This window comes from Festucalex cinctus, chromosome 12, assembly GCF_051991245.1.
Source record: "Festucalex cinctus isolate MCC-2025b chromosome 12, RoL_Fcin_1.0, whole genome shotgun sequence".
Taxonomy (NCBI): Eukaryota; Metazoa; Chordata; class Actinopteri; order Syngnathiformes; family Syngnathidae; genus Festucalex; species Festucalex cinctus.
In genome coordinates, this window is record NC_135422.1 from 26,508,014 (window position 1) to 26,532,196 (window position 24,183).

At 43.6% G+C, this 24,183-nt stretch overlaps 1 protein-coding gene across 6 annotated transcripts in view; it reads right to left on the reverse strand.

Annotated features, from left to right (window-relative positions):
• Positions 1-20,656, reverse strand: part of dicer1 (dicer 1, ribonuclease type III) — a 419,383-nt gene extending 398,727 nt beyond the window's left edge. For 2 of the 6 annotated variants that reach the window (XR_013287765.1, XM_077540062.1), the window contains exons 1-4: positions 19,559-20,653; positions 12,609-12,700; positions 12,283-12,480; positions 8,568-8,730 (exon numbers count right to left, since the gene is read on the reverse strand). Coding sequence is in view for 5 of the 6 variants with exons in the window: in XM_077540062.1 (XP_077396188.1) it covers positions 8,568-8,730; positions 12,283-12,396 (277 nt within the window). In the remaining variant the exon portion in view is untranslated. Of the gene's footprint in view, positions 1-8,567; positions 8,731-12,282; positions 12,481-12,608; positions 12,701-19,558 lie in introns of all 6 variants that reach the window. The other 4 variants (XM_077540060.1, XM_077540065.1, XM_077540064.1 and 1 more) reach the window with 4 other exon arrangements.
• Between the last annotated feature and the right edge of the window lie 3,527 nt (positions 20,657-24,183).

Consider the following 24,183-nt stretch of genomic DNA (forward strand, 5'->3'; position numbering starts at 1 on the left):
GATCATGTCTTATGACATTCTGCATTTTCTTAGTGGTATTACAAACAGGAAATAGAATCGTGTGGAAGTTGCAAAGAAATTAAATTTGACGAAAGCTGGGAACAGCTATAAAGGGCCTTCACAGCACGGGCCAGTGGCGGGCCACTTTAGGGTAACCGACACATTGGAATTAGAATCATCAGAATTTGCAATACCGCCACACCCTTTGTTAAAAAGCCTTGATAGGGACTGAGGCATGACCAACATCTGAAGGCTTTTCTGTGAAATTTTCAACTCCCTTCAACGGCATTTTGTGTTTGAAAATTCTTTAGGCCACGACTATTAATATACGTGAAGTTTTTTTTTTTGTTTTTTTTTTTGTGGAGCTCGTGCTTGAAATATGCCAAATGCAAAATTTGATGCGACGGCCCCGTCAAATAGTATTTTGAGAACTCAGGATTATTCTTCCGTTGTTATCCGAGGTCTTGGCATGGTACAGGCCAAGTTTGAAGTCAGTCGGATGAAACGTCTAGGAGAAGTGGCCAAAAGTATGACCACTAAGAATGTGTAAAAATTGGCCCATATAGTGGATTCAAAACAATCACAGCTCACTTCCTGTTCATTTTAGCATTTGGCTGCAATGGCAATTAGCATATTGTATGGCTCCAGGAGACTTTTTTTTGTAGGTCTTGGGGTTGTCAAGTTTATCCTGCAGAATTGCAGATACTCCCAATAAAGTATGCACTAAATGAGACAAGATGCAAGGAACACAGCCAGAGTCAGAATTTGTCTTTTTCAGCGCACCAAGGTCTTCCAATGATCCACTTCCTCTCTATGCTTTTTGTGTTTGTGTGTAGTCTCTTGTTTTCAGTTATAACAATTATTGCCCTGTCCCAGCCATTTTTTTTTCTTCCCTCCTGTTGGAATGTGTATTCTTTTCCCTTGTGGATTTCCTCCTGGCTGGAAACAAAACTACTGGATTATAAGTGAAGCAGGAACTGCCACTCACCAAACCCAGGTTTCTAGCACTTTATTATCATCTCCCACGGTGATCGGAAGTCTCAACCTAGACTTATACATTATTTCTCCTAATTACATTTGCTGAAGCCCAAATGGGGGACAAGTTGGTCTTCAGACATTAGAATTAGCTTTGCTGACTCCACATGGAATTTGCACGTGACAAGAGTGACCCCCAGCCGTCACAATCAGAATTACCCTCAGGGAACACCACTAATTCTAAACAACCCATCATGAACCTCAATTCTACAATTCTTGACATATAAACGGACTCGGTAAGTACCGGAATGACACCAAGTGATTCCTGTTGTTTTCTTGGTATAGATTTGTGAAACCTATATACCTACCTCAAATGAATGATATATGTAACTTCTGCAGCCATTTAGTTCAGCTAAAATAGAAACATTGAGCAAACTAGATAGCTCCATAATTGGTTAGGGTTACTTTAAAACATGCTAAGAATACCATGTGTTTTGTGGAAGCACCTAACTTGTCAATTCTGGCTAAAATTTTAAGTACTATTTACTCTAAAATTGCCTTCGCAACCGGAAGGCCAAGCTCGCTTCTCGCGTATGGATGGGCCGGACTTTGGTCAGGTGACTATTTTGCATAGCGCCATCTTGTGTCTTTCGCCGGATTAAAAAGCCTGGCGCGAACAGACTACTACCTCTTGTCCGACGGATCTCCCTTCTTGTTCCTGCTCATCCCCACGGACTCTCTCCGGCTGCTCTTTCCTGAACATCACACTACCGAAAGCCGCGGTCACCACGGACTTTGAGCGCAACCATGTGGTTTCTTTCTTTGAGTTCGGCCACAGTTTCCTAGACTTGCAACTGCACCATGTGCCCAAAACGCGCGCCACGCATCCAGGCCCCCACCACTCTTTGTGGTCTTTTGTTTTTTTTGGGCTATTTTGGGCCTTTTTCCTGCTCCAGCCGGGAGCGGCATCCAGGCCACCCGGTTACACATCTCCTGTTATGCACGGACCCCCAGCTCAACCAACGGCTGGAGCGCCCCATCAGCTGAGCCGGTTCAATTTCGTACGCATGAGGCTTCCCGCTGGCTCCTCAACCCGAGCGAGCTATCCAGCTCCTTCAACAACGTGACCCGTAAACCGAGGACCTGCTGTGGCATTCCAGCCGCGTGCTCACCGGTCGCTCACGTCTCAGGTGAACTAGCACCTGTCTGCAACTCAACTGGATTACAGTTTGTATTTTTCCTTCAACCTCCAACATATCGCCAGTCTCTTCCCACCGTGCGTTGGAACCAAATCCAACTCGTAAATTGCGCTTTTATTGCCAATCTGACAAACCCACTGGTGCAACCTTCTTTGTTTAGTCAAACACTTCCATTTTTGTCCCAGTAACCTTTTAAATTACCTTTTATTTTAGTTTTGTTAGATTGCATATTTTCTTTTCATCTTAATTGCATTTTTGTTTCCGTTTGAGAGCTAGGTTAGGCTGTGACTGATACTGAATGTGTGATTACTAAGTAAAGTACCGGTAGTATCTAGAAATTCCATTTCGTTTGAATCATCTGTGTTTTTGAGTGGATTATTAATTCTCTTACTAAAGCAAAGGACTCCATTATCAAATATAGTAGCGACTTCAGATTATGAACACTTGATATAGGATTTTTGGCTATTATTTGCTCCTCCTCAACCTAAGCAAAATTAAACATGGTGCTGCTAGAGGTTACTGAGGGAATTACAGCTTCTATTAGTACCAAACTTTATTTATTCGTCCGTTATTATGGCGGCCAAATTATCACTACACAGTGAACAAAGGTGATGTGATATCATCTTGAAGCAGTGACAGCAAGCAACGTGTTTCTATTTCGTCCCTCATTGACCACCGAACAGCACGTTAAGTGCCTTTGCACATGTTCAGACAAGAATGACTACCAAATAGACATGTAGTCATTGTCCCCAGGGTGACCCATGCCGCGTGTATAAAAGGCTATGGGACGTGGAAGTCAGACTCTCAAACCTTCTTGCGCGTTTGACTTGTTCTTGCTTTGCATTCCGCTGTTCTTCTTGTCCATTGTTGGAGGCCTGTGGTCATGTCGATCGGGCTGCAGGATTGTTTCCTCCGCCCTCCTTCGGCCGCGATGGTGCTTTGTGTTTTCTGGACACATATTGTTGACTGACTGTGCTACTGCAGACGCAGTGGCTCCACGCGTTCCCCTGGATTATGGCGCCTCAAGACAGGTGCTTCTTCATATTTTTACGGCGCGAACTGTTATATTGGCAGCTGTTGCCATCTGGCTGGCAGCTTCTTTGATGGGCTCTTGCTAGCAATAGTATAGTCTTCGGTACCCTCTCCTAGTTTGTGGTGTCATGCACGTTGCACCCTTGATGTCTCTGTAAAATTTGTTTGGCCTCGCTGGTGAAGTGGCTGTGTGCCGCTTCCGCTCCCGGCCAATGGCCTGTCGCATCACTCTTCCGTTGCACATCGGGTTGTAATCTCCCCTTTTATTTTTCTACTTGTTTTTTTTCTGTTGTGGACAACATGCTACGTGCCAGGGGGCACGAAGTTGAAGTTTGGCCGGGCAGGTTTTCAATGGAGGAGGGGAGACGTGGAGAAGTGGGCGCACAGATGAGTGGACATGGAGGACACGTAACAACATGAACACACAGACACTACACCTCACGATGACTGAACTAAATCAAAATTGAGCCAGTGCTCGCAAAGTCCCAAGCTGCCCGAGTGCAACGGCGGATGAATACTGGACAAAGGAGTGAATTAATTAAAGGGATACTTCACTCATTTAGCCCATTATAGCAATAAAAAGTTAGTATTTTGTCTGTAATTAATTTGATACTTTCATTATTTTTTCACATACCATTAGTACGTTTAAAAACACATTTTGCAACTTGCTGTCGACTGAAAATGACATCACAAGGGCTCAGGTAACCAATCACAGCTCACCTGTTTTCTAGGTTTGGTCATGTGACATTCACAAGCTGAGCTGTGATTGGCTACCTGAGCCCTTTTGATGTCATTTTCAGTCGACAGCAAGTTGCAAAATGTGTTTTTAAAAAGGTACTAATTGTACATGAAAAATAATGAAAATATCACATTTATCATAGGCAAAATATTAATGTTTGACTGCCAAAAATGGTTAAGTAAGTAAAGTATCCCTTTAACTATGGCGAATTCATCCGAATGGGTGAATGAGTAATGGACTACAAAATGACTGGTCCAAAGTATGGATAAATTGCAAAGGACAGCGGACTAAAAAGAAACAAACGAGGTATAGCGAATGAGTGAGACCGGGTTCTGAACAAACGGGCAAACACAAGAGGACAAACAAACAGTCACCCAGCTGCTCCAATGGAGGTAACAGAGTTCTTTTAATTGTGATGGCAAACACAAAAGGCAACAAATTCCAAAGTAAATCAAAATGGTAGACTTCCTGTTAGGTTTAACATATGGCACCAAAAGATTTTTGTAGGTCGTGTGCTGTTACATATGTCCAAATTTTCGGAGCTCTAGGTTAAACATACAACCGGGAATGCTTTGTTAAGTAGTAATTTTGAAACTCATTTTGACGCCCCGCCCTCATCATATTAACACCCATTCAATGCCAGCCATTTTAGAAAATTTCAAAATTTTCAGTACCCACGCGATATTACGTTCAATAAGTATATATAAGCCAAATCTACTAAATGATGGCATAGACTCCCTACTTTTTGCCTCGTCCCGTTCTTTTCTCATTGACAGTAGAAAAATGTAGGTTTGACAAAATACAGCCATTTCTCCCATGGACTCTGAAACTGTGTTTGTTTCGTATAAAATGGGGAAATGATGTCATCAGATTCTGCCCCATTATCCCCACTAAAAAAAATATATAAATGACAAGTATACTTGTCAAAGGCAGTTAATGAGTTAACCTGGCAATAGCCATTTGATACCATAGTATCTGTATTTGATCTCCACAGTAATTTTGTCAGTAAAAGGAGAGACATTCTGTACAAAAACTCTCGAGCTGATTGGATGATGCAACATTCTACACGTTTGTTTTAACCAATCATGGCTACAGGTGAAAATGTTGTGTTCGTTCTTGCCAAAGGAGGAAAAAGCACGAGCATCTTACCAGCTCGAAATGCACGAAGCGCCACTCGCTGTTCAACATTCAACAAGGAAACGGTGAGTAATTCTGCGAGAACAGAATTAATTGCAGTGTCCATTTGTCCATGTTAGGTTTGTTAGCTCCGATGGCTTCCTGCGCTGGCTTCCTGGTTTCGTCACAGTTGCATATCCTGCCCCCAAACACAATGTCGATTGGTCCGAACCACTGTATTCAGCAGGAGCGGTACAAGATGTATTCTCCGGAGTTTGTGAACTCACAAATACCGCGAGAATTCATCTTGCGAGAGCAAGATTACCGTCATATAGTACGTCGAGAACATTAGATATTTTACCCTAATATTGTCCCAGGTGTTCAGATGGTACAGCCCATGTTTGAGGCCAATCGAATTAACAGGAGAAGGGGGCAAAACTATGACTCCTGTAAATGTGCAAAAATGGGCCAAAATTGGACATTGAAGTACCCATAACCTCACTTCCTGTTCATTTTAGGGTACAGCTATCAAAATATTTCTTTGTCTGGATGTGCTACAGGTGCCACAGAATTTTCATAGCCGTAGGACAATTGTAGCGGGACAAGGATCCGTTAAACCTATGTAGGGGCCGCTACAGACCCATTTTTCTGTGCGGTCGCTGCTCAGGCCCTAATATAAAGAATTCCTTCAGAAATAATAGGGCCTCACAGAGGCACCGCCGTCGCCGCTGCTGGGGCACTAAAAATTTCGGGACTGTTGTTCAAATATTTTTAAGAGTATGATTTGGGCACATGTGAGAGGATCACGGCATTGGGACGAACATATAGCCTTTATGTTTTTATAGAAGTCAGGCCAGGTGCTGCATGCCGCCTTGACTGCCGTGCTGCTATGCGTCTTTTTTTTTTTCTCTGCTAGGCTTTGCTTTTTTTGTCCCGCCTTCCCGAAAAGCAGTGCCGACGCATGCTCTTAGCATGACATCTTGTGATGATTGGGTGGTGTCTTCTCGTCTTCAGACTTGTAGTGTGACAACACATCCAGTCCACGATGAAGAGCAAATTTATCGGGTCATCTGACAGCACGACTGCCATGAAAGACAAAAAAAAATAATTGTGTAGTCTGAGCTCGGCATTAGTTATTGTGGTGCAGCCTGTGTTGACACTTGTCTGCCTGCCAACTCTGCTACTGTCGGGATTGTAGGACAGGGGCATCCATCGTCTCCTGGGGAACGGTGAAAGCGCAGGGACAATCTTGCTGCTGCGGCCTCGTCAAGGAAAAAGTATCATGCCGATCCTTGGCTTGCCTTGAAGGTGAACCGTTTGGAAGGTGCTTTGGAGATGAGGCATTCTCAGTTGAGAGACCGGTTCCCTTCCACCAGTGATGTGGTGTTGCCCGCTGCACCTTTGCCGGTGTCCGCCCAGGATGATGGTGATGCCGTCTCTATTCTCTCTGGAGTGGATTGGAGTGGTGCATACAGTTTTGCTGAGTGCTTTCCGACATTTACGGTTGGATTCGTTTGACGTCACCCAGCCGCTCCCTGAGTGTGGCTTCTCCCCACCACCCCATCTATCCCTCCTCTCCTTTCTTGGTCCCGGCATCTCTGCACTATTTGGCGGACCTCCAGTCCTGCTGGGGAGGTGACACGGGGACTTTCTCGCGGCTCTCGGCGGACGGCTGTACTCTGGCCACCATGCGGGGTGCTACAGCTGCCGGCTGAGAATGTATGCCTAATGTGGAGTCCACTGTGGCATCCCGCATTGTCTCCCCTGAGGAGAGCCTTACCCACAATCCCATTACTTCCTCTTTACCTTGCATCCGTTGTCTCGTTTATCTCTCCCCTCTCTCTTCTACTTCTTTGGGGAGCCAAAGACAAAAAATACCTCGAGGAATCAGGAACGTACTATTGCTATCCAATCCGCTATGTTGTCAACCCGAGCCATGCAGCTGGGTGCTGTTTGTGACGTAATAGACGCGACAATAGTGTGGGTTTACCAAAACACACAATTGTGCCAATTTATGCCAAAGTATAGAACATTCAATAAAACGCCTATCATTACTATGACATCCAATAAATAAACATACTTATATTTGTGTCCTCCTGCTTTTTGTTATTTCCTGGTGTCACCATTACTTCCGCCAATGCCCTCCCTCTACGCCTTAGCACACATTTTTCAGTGGATTGTGCACTTGTGGATAAAAGCGGCAAATTTTATACGGGGATTCCTTGGGACATAATAAAGGGCTTTAGCAAAAGGAGCCCAACTCAGATATTGGAAATATCCATCTACAACAAAATTTTCATATACTGTATCCAAAATAAATTCTTGAGTCAGAAGATTAATATGGATGATACCTTTGTTGTGCATTTAAAGGATCTTTGTGCAGTTTGTCAATTGTGTGCAATTTTTTTACTCGCAACTGCCACCTCTGGCCAAAAGCGCAACTGCAGCATCTGTCAGGCTCATTCATGGTGCGCGTGCAAGTACGTGCATGATCTAAAAGCGACAGCCACAGTTGACAAACGAAGACATAACTTCAAATGAGGTAAGAAAAACTCCACCCCTCCCCAAAGAAACTGTGGAGTGAGCAGGGTCCGCCCACTCTACGATAAAGTGAAGATAAAAGCTGATAGTTGCAATCAGAGTAAAACAGCCAGGACTCTTCATACTCACCTGGGTATTGGTGGAGCATGCATGATGTAGAAAAAGCTTTAACATTACCTTTTTAAACGGCACAATGCAATTTTAAAAAGGACACTCAGTGTTATCTCATGGCATCTAGTGGTGAACTAATAATTCATTCATTTAAAAAATAACAAAACAACCGGTTATTTCAGTAGTATTTAAAAATATATGCAATGGTAGTTATGACAAAAAACGGCCAGCAGGTGGCAGCAGAGTATAAGAGATCAGCCAGGGCCATGTGGCGACAAGCTCTTTTTCTCAGTATTTTCAACAAGTTTGTGAATAATGATGAAACTTAGGTATATTCTAAAGCAAATTGATACAAACGTACTTTTTTTTCCTTTTCCTGATGAAGGAAGACTTATCTTTCTTTTGGTAGGTTTTATGTTTTTATAGCAATACAACAGAGCTGTGGGCCTTGCAAAATCCGTCAAAATCCAGTAAAACAGCGGGCTTGCTTCAGTGATAATGCCTGGGAGTGAATGAGTTAATAATTTAATTTAATTGATTGTTTTTTTACCCTTGTAAGGAGTAAGCGGTTAAGAAAATGGATGGATGGATGATTTTTATTTTTTTTTTATCTCCGTGGTATCGAAAATGGCTTCAAGTATTTTCCTGAGTATCAATATCAAGTTTATATTTTAGTATCGCGACAACTCTAATCCCTATTACTTTCCAACTAATTTAATAACATTTTTAATAATTGTGCACAAAACACAACTGTGTGATATTTGGACAAAAGAAAAAAAAGAAAAAAAAGATACCATTTAATTGAATGGTAGTTGGGACACACCCAATCATCATGAATTCTATTTTGCAAGTACCTGAGTTGACAAGAAATACAGTCCTCTTCGCATTTCCTTGGTATTGTCCACGGATTTGGTGGGAAAGCTCCTTTGTGAGGAGAACTGCAATAAATGTCTTCCCTGAGCCAGTATTCAAGCAGACAATAGTATTATGTTCAAGAGCTGCTTCAAGAAGTTCTACCTGTGTAAGAAGATTCAAGTCATTCATGAGGTGTAAGAAGGAAAAAACTTTTTATGGCAACCAAAATCTAACTTTAAAAAAATACAAGAAACTGAAGTACAATTTAATTCCATACCATATTATTACTGATACAGTGAAACCCCAAAGTCGAACACCGTCAAGTTTAAACTTTTGGAGAAATACCTCAAACTAATTTTCTTTTTAAACAACTATAGCTGTCAGCAGCTATAAAAGGCCCTTACAACCCTGGCCATGTTGGGTTACAATGCAATTTTGCTTGTAGGAGAGTTATCGTTAATGTTTTGGTAAAAACATGTTCATACAACTAAACCATACTACTAGTTACTAATGCTTATTCAGAAATGTACAGTGTAACAACTCAACTTTATAAAGCGCTTTCTCAGTACATTTACATTTCCTTTGCACAAAACCCAATTGTGAAAGGGTATAAGTTTTGCACTTTCTGCTCATCAATACTGTATTAGCCTACCTCCCAGTGAGTTCATATAAGCAGTATGTTTTGCAGACACTAATATGAACAAACATTGATTGCACTATTGAAAGTGTCACTTTAAGTTACTCAATGAGTGTTTTTAAGATGGCAAAAACAGCACTTTTGTTGAATTTACTGCAAAGTACCTATTGAGGAATGAAGCAAAAATAATTTTGTAGTACAATACTGAATTCCATTTTTTTTTTAATTCTATTTTTCACTTTGGTTATTTGCATCATGTTAAATCGCATCGTATCGCAACAAATTACATCATATCGGATCGGATCACATTGATTTGAACTAAATGATTAGCGCATCGTATCGCGTCATGAAGAGGGTGAATCTTATCGCATTGCATTGCCAGACAATTCCATCTATCGTAAAAGTATCGTATCGCTGGCAGTGCATCGAGATGCGGATCGAATCGTGCTCAGTGCTGAGATTCACACCCCAGCCTGCACACGCTTCTTCACTTATTTTCCACACTCTCTATTGGTCTGGATTGTTGACCCTAAATACTTCAACTCCTCCACCTTCTTGGTCTCTTCTCTCTGTAACCTCACTCTTCCACTTGGGTCCCTCTCATTCACACAGATACTCCGTCTTGCTGCGGCTAACCTTCATTCCCCTCCTTTCCAGAGCAAACCTCCACGCCTCTAGCTTCTCCTCCACCTATTCCCTGCTCTCACTACAGATCACTATGTCATCTGCAAACACATAGTCCATGGGGATTCCTGTCTAACCTCGTCTGTCATCCTGTCCATTCCATAACAAACAAGAAGGGGCTCAGAGCTGATCCCTGATGTAGTCCCACCTCCACCTTGAACTCCTCCATCACACCTTTAAGCACACCTCACCCCTGTCTTTCAGTCCTCATACATGTCCTGCACTACTTGAACATACTTCTCTGCCACTCCAGACTTCCTCATACAAAACCACAGTTCCTCTTTGGGAAACCTGTCATAAGCTTTCTCCAGGTCAACAAAGACACAATGCAGCTCCTTCTGAGCTTCTCTGTACTTCTCAATCAACATCCTCAAAGCAAATACTGCCTCTGTCGTACTCTTTATTTTTTATTTATTTATTTTTTTTGCATGAAACCATACTGCTGCTCACAAATGTTCACCTCTGCCCTCAGTCTAGCTTCCACTACTCTTTCCCATAGTTTCATTGTGTGGCTCATCAGCTTTATTCCTCTGTAGTTGCCACAATTCTGCACGTCTCCCTTGTTCTTAAAAATGGGCACCAGCACACCTCCTCCATTCCTCAGGCATTTTCTCACTATCTAAGATCCTGTTGAACAACCCAGTCAGAAATTCTACTGCTTCCTCTCCGAGACACCTCCATACCTCCAAAGGCATATCATCGGGACCTAGTTCCTTTCCACACTTCATCCTCTTCAACGCCCTTCTCACTTCATCCTTGCTAATCTTTGCTACTTCCTGGTCCACAACAGTCATCCCTTCTACTCTTTGTTCTTTCTCATCCATCACACTACTGGCATCCGTCAACACTCTTCCATCCCTATCCTTTATTACCCCAACCTGCTGCACGTCCTTCCCATCTCTGTCTCTTTGCCTTGCCAACCTGTATAGATCAGTCTCTCCCTCCTTACTGTCCAATGTAGCATACAAGCTGTGAATGTGTGTAGACATTTACAAGCGGTTATGAGTAACACAAATGTCCACATTTAGGCCACTGCGCGATTGCAAAGTGCAAGCCGTCTCGTCGAGACCACTTAGCGGCCAGCTACCATTACAAAGTCCCGTCAACTAGGTGGCGAGCTGCCAGTCACGGCAAAATAATTACCACAGATTGTATCTTGCAAAAACAATACGCGACCACTTCAGTAGAATGCATCCATCGCCTGCTTTATCATATCTGACTTCTTGTAACCAAACAGCCTCCACACGACAAATGTAGCTCCCATTTTAAGCGCTAAAAATACACTTGTAATGGTAAGAAGGTATGATATGGCACATCTCTAATTGAAAGGATAGAAAGGAAATAAATCAAAATGAAAAATCAAAATGAAACATTGAACCTACATCTTTCACGTTTGCAGTCGTGTCACATCACTGGGACAGATGTTATGTTTAAACGATTTGCAAATGCAGCTCTGAACAGGCTTTCACTAACAAAACGGTCCTTCGAGAAATGCTGTCAGTACACATCCTTCAAAAATAAAATTAATCCACTGTATTCTCAAAGATTCAGACGAAAGAAGCAACTAATTTATCCTGATTGTTGTTGCTGGCTGTTGCTTTCCACGGAGCCGTTTGCTCGCGGGGGAGAAAAAGGAAGGCGGAGACAGCTTCTTGGATTTCAGTGGGTGTGACCAGTGGCGGTGCCACTAACCCGAGGGAGCTGGGTTGACTGCACTTCCGTGTCTTATTGATGTCACAAAGTCACGGAAGTCTAATCTGCCCGTTTGAAGCAAAAATTTTAGAACGGAAGAGAAAGCTCAAGAAGTAGCGGACAAAATTTTTTCATACCTGGTTGGATTGTAGGCAGGCCGGGGATGCATATTACTGATAGAAAACCCCACTAAAGTGCACTTTAATTCGATGGGTCCTTTAAAGAAAGACCTATATACCCCAATATATTATTTTTCCTTAATGCATGGAATTAATGGCAATTTTGTATTCATATAATTTCTCATTTCTAGTTCCTGATCGTAAAACGGCCGCACGAAGGTGGCCGATAATGATATCTGGTCAACGCCGCGAGTACTGTTACCTTAAAATAAGACTAGTATTGAGACCGATACCTGGCATCGGTAGTTGTCCATCAGAGTCAGGATGGTACCATCTCTGTCTCAATTTGTGCCAGAGAAAAAAATGGAAATGTTGTTTGGAACTTTGAACAAAACATAGATTACCTTCATGGAATGGATTGTGTTCAACGTTGGAGGTTTCATTGTATACAAGTAACTGCCATTTATTTTCCAATAAACCAAACCAATAAATGTGTTTCACTATTGACTCTTGATGCAAAATCAAGCAAACGTCTTTGTCAAGTTCAGTTAACATAATTGAACAACAGCAGCAACTACTTGCCTGATATTTTCTAGGTGTATAGATATTATCGTGGATAGCCTCCTGCTGCCATGGAAGTCCAAAAAAAGGCCCCATGGGAGATGTGGCCGGGGTGACAAGCTTCAGGCCTGCCATTTTTCAACGAAATGGAGAAGAGTAGGCAGAACTCCTCCCGTTGTCCACTTAATTTTATTTCATATCGGATTTTTCATAAATTCACTACAAAAGGAGATAACGATAATGTGTTAAACTATTAATCAAAAAAAAAAAAAAAAAGCAGCTGGCAGATAAAACTGAGCAATGAAATTTAGAAATATGAATCACAATCTATCCGAAAATGTACTTACATATAGAAATCTGGAGCAGGAGCTGGATTAGGAAAAATGTAATGTCGGTTCCATGATTAAATCTCTTACGCCTTACATCTCCATGAACATGCCTGAGGAGGAAAAAAAAAAAAAAACATACATGATTGTAGAATACTGCATTTGTGACCTATAGAAATGCTGATATGATATGCTTTATAACAATTTGCCCACAAAATATCTTTACAGTAGACTTTTTATTTGACTATTTATGATTGAAACATCTTCTAATTAATACATTAACACATTGTGATTTGAACACATTGTTCACAATGGCCACTCCTGTGAGCCTCTGGCCAATAGTTTTCGGACTGGATTTAGGTATGTCTGCGGATGTGATGTCATGTATGCATTGTGTATGTGAAGATGGGTGTGTGAAGATTCATTTTTTCAGCCACAGATGGCAGTAGTGATTCAAAACTCAATTTTATGCATTTATCTTGCTACTAGGGCTGTCAAAGTTAAAGCGTTAATAGATTAATTAATCACAGAAAAATGTTGCATTAATCACATATTAACGCATTTTAATCTTGCTACTTGGGCTGTCAAAGTTAAAGTGTTCATAGATTAATTAATCACAGAAAAATGTCACAATCACGTATTAAGGCATTTTAATCGCACTATTTTTTTTTTACCGCACTTGAGCCTTGAACGAAACCGTAGGCCTTTGTTTTTAATAAAAATGAAGGGTGTTTTCGAGAGCTCGACACTGGTGCGCAAGTGTCTTCCTGGTTTTCCTACCGTGGAGTAGTCTCATCTGTGATTGGTCGCTATTTCAGCCAGTATAGTCCAATCAACTATGGCGTTATAACTCGTCGAGTGATGTCGCCTTCGGGCTGAAGGGGCGTTCCCGTAGGGCGTTCTTGTCAAAACGAGAACGCGCATATGTGGCCGCGGCTGGATGATATTGAAAAAAACAGTAAGGACAAATAGTGTTTGTTCGTGTGCGTTTTCGCCTCTTGAGGGGCAGTGTGGTGCCATGCATCCATGGCGTACACAGAGTGAATACAGAAGAAAGCTACAATTTCTACAAGCAATCACGGCATTTTCTCGTTCCTCTGAATGACCAATCAGAGACATTCACGGCAAAAATAACGCTCGCAGGAGGGTTGCCAGTCACGGCAAAATAACCACTGCCTAAACAATCGCGAGGGAAAAACATTTTTCAACAATGCCTGTGATGTACAAAGTATGACGCCACAAATTGGCTGCTAACGTATCATTGATGAAGATTTTTTTTTTTTTTTTTTGCCTCTACAACATGTGGATCAATCACACAGTAGAAATAATGGACTTTGACTCATGCAATTTGCCACTGACTTCTCAAGGTTTGTGTTTTCTTTGTATTTGCTAAGTAAATGTGCTTCAAGTGCTTCAAGCTACAATTAGACCTTGGAGGGTAAAAACTAGCTGGCATGTTTTTATTTCCATTTCATTCCATTACGGTTGCTATATGTGCGCTTTGTTTACATTTCAATTGTGGGAAAAAAAGGTAGCTTAAATATTTTGCTGTAATAAAAGTTCTAAGCACCAATCACAAATCTATTCAATAATCTATTCAATGTAGTTCAATAATTATCACCAATATCGTGAAAAATATCATCACCTCAAATTTCTTTGAAATATTGCGATATTATTTTCAGGCCATATCACCCACCCCTATTACCAGCTAAACGTAATGTAAGTTTATCAGCAGTAGTTTAAGTTCATTTGGGAAGGTGACAACTCAGTGTTGCTAATGTGAGTAAAAGTAATTGATAGTATTATGCTGCATTCAAGGATGGTCGGAATTCGGAAATATCAGAGTTCAAACCAGGAAGTGCGTCCGGGAACGCCCCCTTGAACTCGGAAATTCCACTCGGGAAGTCAGAAAAAAACAAGGACCCCGACTTCACTGGCGGACAACAATGTAACGTCACTCTGAATGGACAAAACGCAATTTACTCGAGTATAAAACTAGATAGCTTTCTTCATTCATAAATATTCACCATAACTTCATGTAACGCATCGTACGTGACAGTATTGCCGCTATATCCCTGCATGAAATTATACGGTAAACTACTTAAATGTATGGAATGTTTATGAAATATGATTAAAACAATAAATGAAACAAAATTGCAAAAAGTTACGTTTTCTGGAGGTCAAATTGAGTTTTGAGGACCAAAATAAAAAACAATTTATCACTACCCGCCATTTTGGTTGTTTAATTTCACCTCTTAACACTCCGAGGTCGGAAGTGGGAAGTTTCAAATCGGTTATTTCCGACTTCCGACCATCCTCGAATGCAGCATTAGGCTAACATTAATGGCTACACGTTAGGGCTGCACAATATATAAATCGATATCGCGATATTGGCCCTTGCAATATGCATATCGCAAAGGCACGCAATAAGTTTTATATGGAATTTAATGCTTTTTATATGAATTTGACCAGTCAGATGCTAACTAAAATGTGCATCGCCATTCAATAGTAGAAAATTATCAAGACATAATTACAATTCATTAACTAAGATTACATGAAGGTTGCTTATTTTGCCCCATGAAAAATGTTTTTCTTTCATTAGGTAATAAAAATGTAATTTCTGGGGGTCGGGGTGTGTTCGGGGGTTTGGGGGCCGGGGGTGGTGGGGCCTGGGTCGTGGTGGGTGGCGGGTTTGGGTGGGGTGCGGGGGGGGTCGTGGGGGGATGGGGGCTGGGGACCGGTGGGGCGCTGTGGAGGCCCGCTGGGCCTCGTTCTGCGGCCTTGGGCTCGGGGGTGTGGGCCGGGGCTGGGGCGGGGGTGTTCCGGGCGTCTGGGTCGGCTCGCCGACCGGTGTCCGCTCGGGTGGCTTGGGGGTGGCCTTGGTGCTGCCGCGGCCTGGGGATTTCGGGGGGGGGGGGGGCTCGCTTTGCTGGACCGCGGTTGAAGGCTTCTTTCTTTGGTGGTGGTCCTTATGCATGCCAGATCCGTCGCACCAGCATCTACTGAAACTCAACAGAAGTAGCCTCTCCCTCCCACAGCCCCTTGATTCAGTTGGTGCTGGTGTCTGTGGTTCTCACTTTGCTCTATCTATCCTTCCCTCCTTCCTCTCTTTAGTTTTTCCTCTGGTCACTTGAGATCTTAATTTATTAGAAGTATGAGGTTTCTGGGGTTGGCATAAGACTCTGGTTTTGTAACCACGTAGGAGGGGTCTTGTTGGTGCTGGACTTCACTTTGATGGATTGGATGTACTGGCTTCTATGGATCTCTCTCTGCCTTATCGATCCTTCCCTCCTTCCTCTCTTTAGTTTTTCCTCTGGTCTCTTGAGATCTCGCCAAATTTGCTGGAATTTAGAGGCTTCCGGGGTTGGCGTAAGACTTTGATTTTGTAATCATGGGGAAGGCAGGAAGTGTTTGGTCGGTGCTGGATTTCACTTTGATTTTCCTTTCTTTTCTCTTTATTTCTTTTTTTTCTGACCTTTTCTCTGGTCTCCTGACCATTTAAACCTCACGACTCTGGCAAGATTCTGAAGTACCTGGTTAAGGCGAAGGGTAATGGGATATTTATAAGGTTTTAGGTGAATGAATGAGTATAAATTTATACGTATTTGCACGCACGCACGCACGCGCACGCACGCAAACGCACGCAAACGCACACACGCAAACGCACGCACACATACAAAAAAAATAAAAAAATAAAAATAAAAAAAATGTAATTTCTTGTTACATGTTAAATATCGCAATAATATCAATATCGCTATGTTCAGCAAGTATATCGCATATCGCATGTTTTTCCAATATCGTGCAGCCCTACTACACGTCATTATATAACTGCTGACTGCATTTTTCAGAGCTTATTGAAATACATTCTCAAAGAAGAGAAAGAATGATCAAGATGATGCTGATCAGATACCATTTGCCATTTAGTGACTCAAAGATAAAAAAAATAAATAAATATTCACACCTGGTTAACTTACGCTCATGTTTTATGCAATCATATAAAGGCAAATTACATTAGTTTTATAGTCTTGGTGTATCTTTGCAGCTTATACCGACTTTTGGAGGATCGTATGAACATTTTAGTTGTTCTTGTTCTTACCAAGCTTGGCAGTAATAACGTGCATGGTGGCTTGGGTGACGCCGATTCAAAGTCGTGCTGATGACTTTGTCTCCCAAATGTTTACAAGAGCCTGTACCTCTGTCCTCCTATGCATTCGCTTTTCCTCCATTTTAAAATATTGCAACCAATGAGGACATTAGCGGTGGGACGATACAGGTAAACCACAACTCGATACTGTGACGATATTTGACTCACATAGCTATAATATCACAATACACATCTACGATTTTTGATATATTGTCAAAAACATTTTTAGCAATATATCACGATATGTGACTGAAAAAGCCAACAAATGCCCATAAAAAGGAAAATGTCTAATTATGCATTTATTCAATGCCAAAACTTTGTACAATGTACAAAGTTCTGCATAGTGCAGAGGTGTCAAACTGCATTCCTCGTGGGCCGCAGTCCTGCAGGTTTTCGAGGTTTCACACTTTCAACACAGCTGACTCATATTTAAGCTCATCAGCAAGCTCTGCAGGAGCCTGATAATTATCCTGATCATTGAATCAGGTGCGTTGGAGATACCACGAAAACCTGCAGGACTGCGGCCCACGAGGAATGCAGTTTGACACCTCTGGCATAGTGCATCACTGCCTCTTAGTCTTTTAACTGTAAACATTGTAAAGTGAGACAAATTAAAGTGCATAAACATTTATAACATAACACTGCACAACTGGACACATTACATCGATATCTACCGTCAGTGTATCGATAATTTATTGCAACAGAGAGTGCAACAATATATTGCGATATCGATTTCTTCTCCCACCCCTAGAGGACATAATCATAACTAATAAATATTGTAAATACTGTACGAGTGTACATGTACGCTTGGAGTAAAAGAAATGTATGCTCGCAGTTTGGCTAATGGCGGCTGTGCAACACACTTCCAAATTCAAACAACCAAACAGGAGTCATTTTTTACTCTGTCTGGCGTGTCCGCATCCATCTCACGGAAGTTTGCAACATACTCTGCGCGGCGGCATAAAAGGTCTGTGTGAAACATGGACGGCTACGGCGCAAACATGGTTCCGGGCGGAGCGCCGACTTAAATTTTTCCAGTCGACCTATTTTTAAAGTTGGCCTAGTTGACTTGGTCGACTTTTTTTCCCAGCCCTAAAAATTCAACCACATTTTGCTATCTGCGTGAGGGGCACAAAGTCGGAAGCGTGAGTATTGGGACACGGCCCACATGTCGCAAACCAGAACCGGAATCAAAGTTGATGTGTAAAAACCCAGAAGTCGGAAGTCCCGCCTCCTCCATGGCATATACCCGATAGGTCACGGAACTAACTAAACTCATTAAGCCGCCATTGTATTAATGCTGCATTCGAGGATGGTCGGAAGTCGGAAATATCCGAGTTCAAACAGGAAGTGCGTCCGGGAACACCCCCTTGAACTCGGAAATTCTACTTGCAAAGTCGGAAAAAAACAAGGACCCCGACTTCACCGACGGACTACAATGACATCACTCTGAATGGCAAAACACAATTTACTCGAGTATAAAACTAGAGCTTTCTTTATTCATAAATATTCACCATAACTTCATGTAACGCAACGTATGTGACAGTACTGCCGCTATATCCCTGCATGAAATTATACGGTAAACTACTTAACTGTACGGAATGCTTATGAAATAAGATTAAAACAATAAATGAAGCAAAATTGCAAAAAGGTACGTTTCCTGGAGGTCAAATTGAGTTTTGAGGACCAAATAAAAAACAATTTATCACTATCCGCCATTTTGGTTGTTTACTTTCACTTCGAACGCTTTGAGGTCGGAACTGGGAAGTTTCAACTCGGATATTTCCGACTTCCGACCATCCTCGAATGCAGCATGACACTTCTGATATTCCAATTTTGCTCAAATTTAAAGTGTAAGAGAGATGAGACAATATCACCTTAAAAACATTTTTCATAAAGAGTACAAGTACAAATAATATGATTCAATGATTGCTTTGGTCAACACGCGATAAAACGGCCTAATAAAAATGTTTAAAAAAAAATTATTTTGCAAGCCACAGCTCTTTTCCATGCCCCCGTTGTTACCATGTATGCACGCCCAAGGACACAATTTAAAACATCAATAAAATATTTGACAGGAAAATTTAACAATATACCATTCGCGGTAAACTATTTTTGTAACAGCCCTCAAGTGTACTCACGTAGTCCTTGAAGTGTACATACAGTAGATATACTGTTTATAGTACAACCCACAGTGAATCAAATGTAAAACATTTCGAATATTGCCTATTTTTAAACATCAAAGATTGCAACAAAGGTCTACAGACATTTTGAGGTATTTCATTTGACGTCATTTTGCTGTGATTTCACTTGGTAATGCAGTTCATTGAAAAGGGCTCTTTTTAGTTTTTTTTTTTTTTTTTTTTTTAACCAAACACATGGTTGCTAACGTGAAAACGCCGTCTATTTTTCTGGTTAGTAGAGTGATGGAAAAAGGTAAATGTTAGGTATAGTTACAGCTCCAAAACAACATAATGGCTTAGATGAACACAATGAATTGCTACAGTGACAGTTTAACGCAACGTAATTTGGTAGCATGGCTACCAAAAATAGAAATGTAGAACTCTTGAAAATCTAAATACCCATGTGAAAATATGTCTCAAGTTATTTACGCGCACACCTGCGTCATTTATTCATATAAAATAAAAGGGAGTTTAACACTAATGGGCACGGACGCAAGGCATTCTGCACATTTACTACGGGTACTACGAATCACCGTAGCTAGCTAACTAGCTAGCTATCTAGCTAGGTAGTTGATAGCTAGCAAAGCCCACAACTCTTGTTAGTTTATCTAATGAAAGACATATATGTATATGCACAACCTCACCTGTGACGTGTTCGGTTGATCCAGAATATTTTATTTGAAATCCGTGTCTCTCATCCACCCTGCTGTCTCAATTTGTGTGTATACTTGTCCACTATGGGATCATTTCCTGTGACCTGCGCCTTAGTAACGGCCAAACATGAACGTAAATTGCGTAATCTGCCGTATTTACACAAAAACCACATTCAAAGTAAAATGACAGAGAATATCCGTAAGGTGTTCGCTCTTGGCGCAAGAAGGTCTAGTCAGCTGAAGACCATGGCCCACTGATCTGTATATATTTTCAGTGACCGTTTGATAGTTTCGCCTACCCACAATGCACCACGCCGCTACCCATAATGCACCATGAATTCGAGACGCGCACATACATACATCGCTTATTGAAGCCTCCAGGCCGCCATATTACCACTCCCATGAAACGACATACATTTATCCATCCATCCATTTTCTTGACCGCTTATTCCTCACAAGGGTCGCGGGGGGTGCTGGCGCCTATCTCAGCTGGCTCTGGGCAGTAGGCAGGGGACACCCTGGACTGGTTGCCAGCCAATCGCAGGGCACACAGAGACGAACAACCATCCACACTCACAAACACACCTAGGGACAATTTGGAGCGCCCAATTAACCTGCCATGCATGTCTTTGGAATGTGGGAGGAGACCGGAGTACCCGGAGAAGACCCACGCAGGCACGGGGAGAACATGCAAACTCCACCCAGGAATGGTCGAAGCCTGGACTCGAACCGGAGTCCTCATAATGGGAGGCGACGTGCTAACCAGTCAACCACCGTGCCGCCACGACATACATTTACAGTATCGAAATTGGAGAACGTTTGAGACAATATTTAGTAGAAACAGCATGATTTGTGATGTTTTTAATTTGTTAAACAAAAACAAGAGGACTTGCGGCATTTTACAACTTGCCTCAAATAAATGATGTTTACAGGACAAAATGTTTGTTTTTGTTTTGTTTTTTAATTAAAGAATTATACCTGCATTTCAACAAAAGATGCCTCTGCCAAATCTAATATTGGGGTCAAAGGAATTGATTAAAAAAGAAAAAGGTGTTCAAAGCAGCACATAGGCTACCGTCACCTTGTTAAAAAATAGTGACCATCCCGCCAACCGCCCCCGCCCCAATAGGGTATTATGCCACGGAAGAGGCGGGACTGTTTTTGCACATCAGCTTTGATTCCGGTTCCAGTTCGCGATGTGTTGGCCGCGACGCAATACTTGTGCTTCCGGCTTTGTACCCCTCGGTTGCGCATTCCCGTCGACGGGTGCGAGTGTGTAGTGTGTCGGTCAGTCCCAAAGGACTTCAGAGAGCTGACACGCCCTGCGCGCTCCCGCCCATTGAGCACGCGGTTGGGGGGCACAGGTGTGGGGGATGCGAGTGATGGAACGCTACAACGTCGCAACCCAGAACCGGAATCAAAGCTGATGTGCAAAAACACGAAAGTCGGAAGTCCCACCTCTTTCGTGGCATATACCCCATACTACGAGGTGTACGTGACGTGTACGTATAGTTGATACAGTAGTCTGCTTGCGAGATGGGAGGAATAGGGTATATGCCACGGAAGAGGAGGGACTGATTTTTGCACAACAGTTTGTTTCCGGTTCGGTTTGCGTCGTGTGGGCTGCGTCAAAAATACTTGTGCTTCCGACTTTATGCCCCTGGGTTGCGCATTCGCGACCCGGACCAGAAATAAACTGATGTGCAAAATCATGCCCCGTCTCTTCCGTGGCATATACCCCATGAGATGGCCTTCAACGGCTTGCATGAGCGTGCATGGGCTATCGGCTATCCAGTAATATATACAGATCAGTGCCATGGGCCATCAATGCGCCCCTTGCGGGTAAAGCCAGAGGGCAGCCATCTTACGTTGCCACTCTGACTGACAACTTCAATGTGGGTTTAATAGGGTATATGTCACGGAAGAGGCGGGACGTTATTTTGCACATCAGTTTGGTTCTGGTCCGGGTTGCGAATGCGCAACCAAGGGGCACAAAGTCGGAAGCACAAGTATGTTGACGCAGCCCACACGTCTCAAACCGAACCGGAACAAAACTGATGTGCAAAAACAGTCCCGCCTCTTCCGTGGCATATACCCCATTGAAAACACTGTCAGATTTACGCTTATCAAAAGAATGAATTTCAGTGTTTTCACCAACTGTAGACCTTCCAGCTGACGTTACCGCTTAGCTTTGTCACGGTGTCGGTATGGATGGACCCAAAATGGGAGGAAACAGACAGGAAGAGCAAGTGGAAGAATGATGTAAGGAACTTTATTGACTATGGCGGGGAAGGACTGGACGAGACTGAAGGGGAGAAGACTGGGCTGGACGCGGACCCAGATCATGGCGAAGACTTGGCGTTGCGTGATGCAGAGACTTGGCGTGATGCAGAGACTTGGCGTGGCTGACTTTGACGACTTGGCGTGGCTGACTTTGACGACTTGGCGTAGCTGACTTTGACGACTTGGCGTGGCTGACTTTGACGACTTGGCGTGGCTGACTTTGACGACTTGGCGTGGCTGACTTTGACGACTTGGCGTGGCTGACTGTGACGACTTGGCGTGGCTGACTGTGACGACTTGGCGTGGCTGACTGACGACTTGGCGTGGCTGACTGTGACGACTTGGCGTGGCTGACTGTGACGACTTGGCGTGGCTGACTGTGACGACTTGGCGTGGCTGACTGTGACGACTTGGCGTGGCTGACTGTGACGACTTGGCGTGGCTGACTGTGAAGACTTGGCGTGGCTGACTGTGAAGACTTGGCGTGGCTGACGTTGAAGACTTGGCGTGGCCGACTTTGAAGACTTGGCGTGGCAGACTTTGAAGACTTGGCGAATTTAGCGTAGAAGACATGGCAAACTTGGCGTAGAAGACGTGGCAAACTTGGCATAGAAGACGTGGCAAACTTGGCGTAGAAGACGTGGCAAACTTGGCGTAGAAGACGTAGCAAACTTGGCGTAGAAGACGTAGCAAACTTGGCGTAGAAGACGTGGCAAACTTGGTCAAAAGACACCACTGTGACAAAACATGTAGACAAGCACCCTGCAGACATTCCAACAGCAAACAATGCTCCCACACCCGGGCGAGACGAACACCACTCCCTTATACCAACACTAATGACAATAACAGGACACACCTGGGAGACACAGCAGGGAGGGGTAACCAATCAGCAATACACATCAGGAAGGGAAGACACAAGCAGGTGGACAAGGTTAACATAACGAGACTGGGGAAGAAGACCGGAACACCAACAACCAACACTCACCAAAATAAAACAAAAACCCAAACAAACTGAAACGTGACAGTACCCCCCCACCAAGGGACGGCTCCCAGACGTCCCTAAAACAAAAACAAGCCAAAACGGGGAGGGCGGGGACGGGAAGGGAGCTAAACCCTGCCCCTAATCAGGGTACGAATATGAATCAATTAAGGGGCGAAAAACTGCCTTACAAAATTCCATAAATTCTGGATCGGGGGGCGGCCCAGGAGGCGGCATTATTGCGGGCTCATGGGGTGAAAACGGGTGGCGCCGCCCAGGGCCGGTTCCCGCGGTGGGCCCTTCTCTTGCGCCGCCGGCGCTGGGTCCCGGGTCGGCCGCCATTACCGCGCTGTCCGGGGCGGATTCCAAGACCGGAGACTTTGGCAGGGGCGGAGATGAGGAAGCTGGGGACTCTGGCTGGAGAAGAGACGAGGAAGCTGGGGACTTTGGCTGGGGCAGAGACGAGGAAACTGGGGACTTTGGCTGGGGCAGAGACGAGGAAACTGGGGACTTTGGCTGGGGCAAAGACGAGGAATGTCACGCCGCCACCAGAGTGGCGGGTCATGCTTTTATTTTCACAGTCAGGTTCCCGGTTTATTTTGAAAGTACTAACTCTCATCTCACCCCAGGTCACTTGCCCTTCCTGCAGCCTCACTGATTACCGGTCCACGCCCATGATCACTACCACCTGTTCCCAATCAACCCGGACATAAAAGCCACCTGAATTCTCCTCTCAGTGCCGAAGTGTCACATCTCAGTGCATGGAAGCGTCCTCACAGTCCTTGATCCACAGTCCTAGTTTGATGTCTTGCCTTGCTTTGTCTTGCGCCCTTTGTTTGCCCCTTGTTTTCCTCCCTTGTGGAGCGCCTTTAGTTGTCCCTGTTTTTGAGTGCCGTTTTTGTATCTCCAGTTTGGAGCTCTTTTTGTTCAGCCTTTTTTCCCTCTTTGAGAGGTGTTTTGAATTTCGATCTATTAAAACTGCAGCCTTGTTGGCCAACTGTCACTCTGCGTCTGAGTCCTACCTCCTCGCTTCGTGTCAGTACACTTCGGCCAGCATGGACCCAGCGGAGAAGTTGGAGGCTGCACTTCGGCGACAGGCTGCCCGCCTGTCGCACACGGAGGAGGTTCAGCAGGCTATGGTCACCCGGATGGGAGAGCTCGCTGGACAGGTGCAGGAGCTGGTGAGCCACCTGCAACACGCCACGCCGAACGTCACGAAACCAGAGACCGCTGAACTACCGATCCCGACTCCAGTCGTGTCCGGGGCTGGTTTGAGATTGGCTTCCCCGGAGCGATACTCGGGAGACCAAGGACAATGTCAGGCATTCCTGACCGAATGCGACATACACTTTGA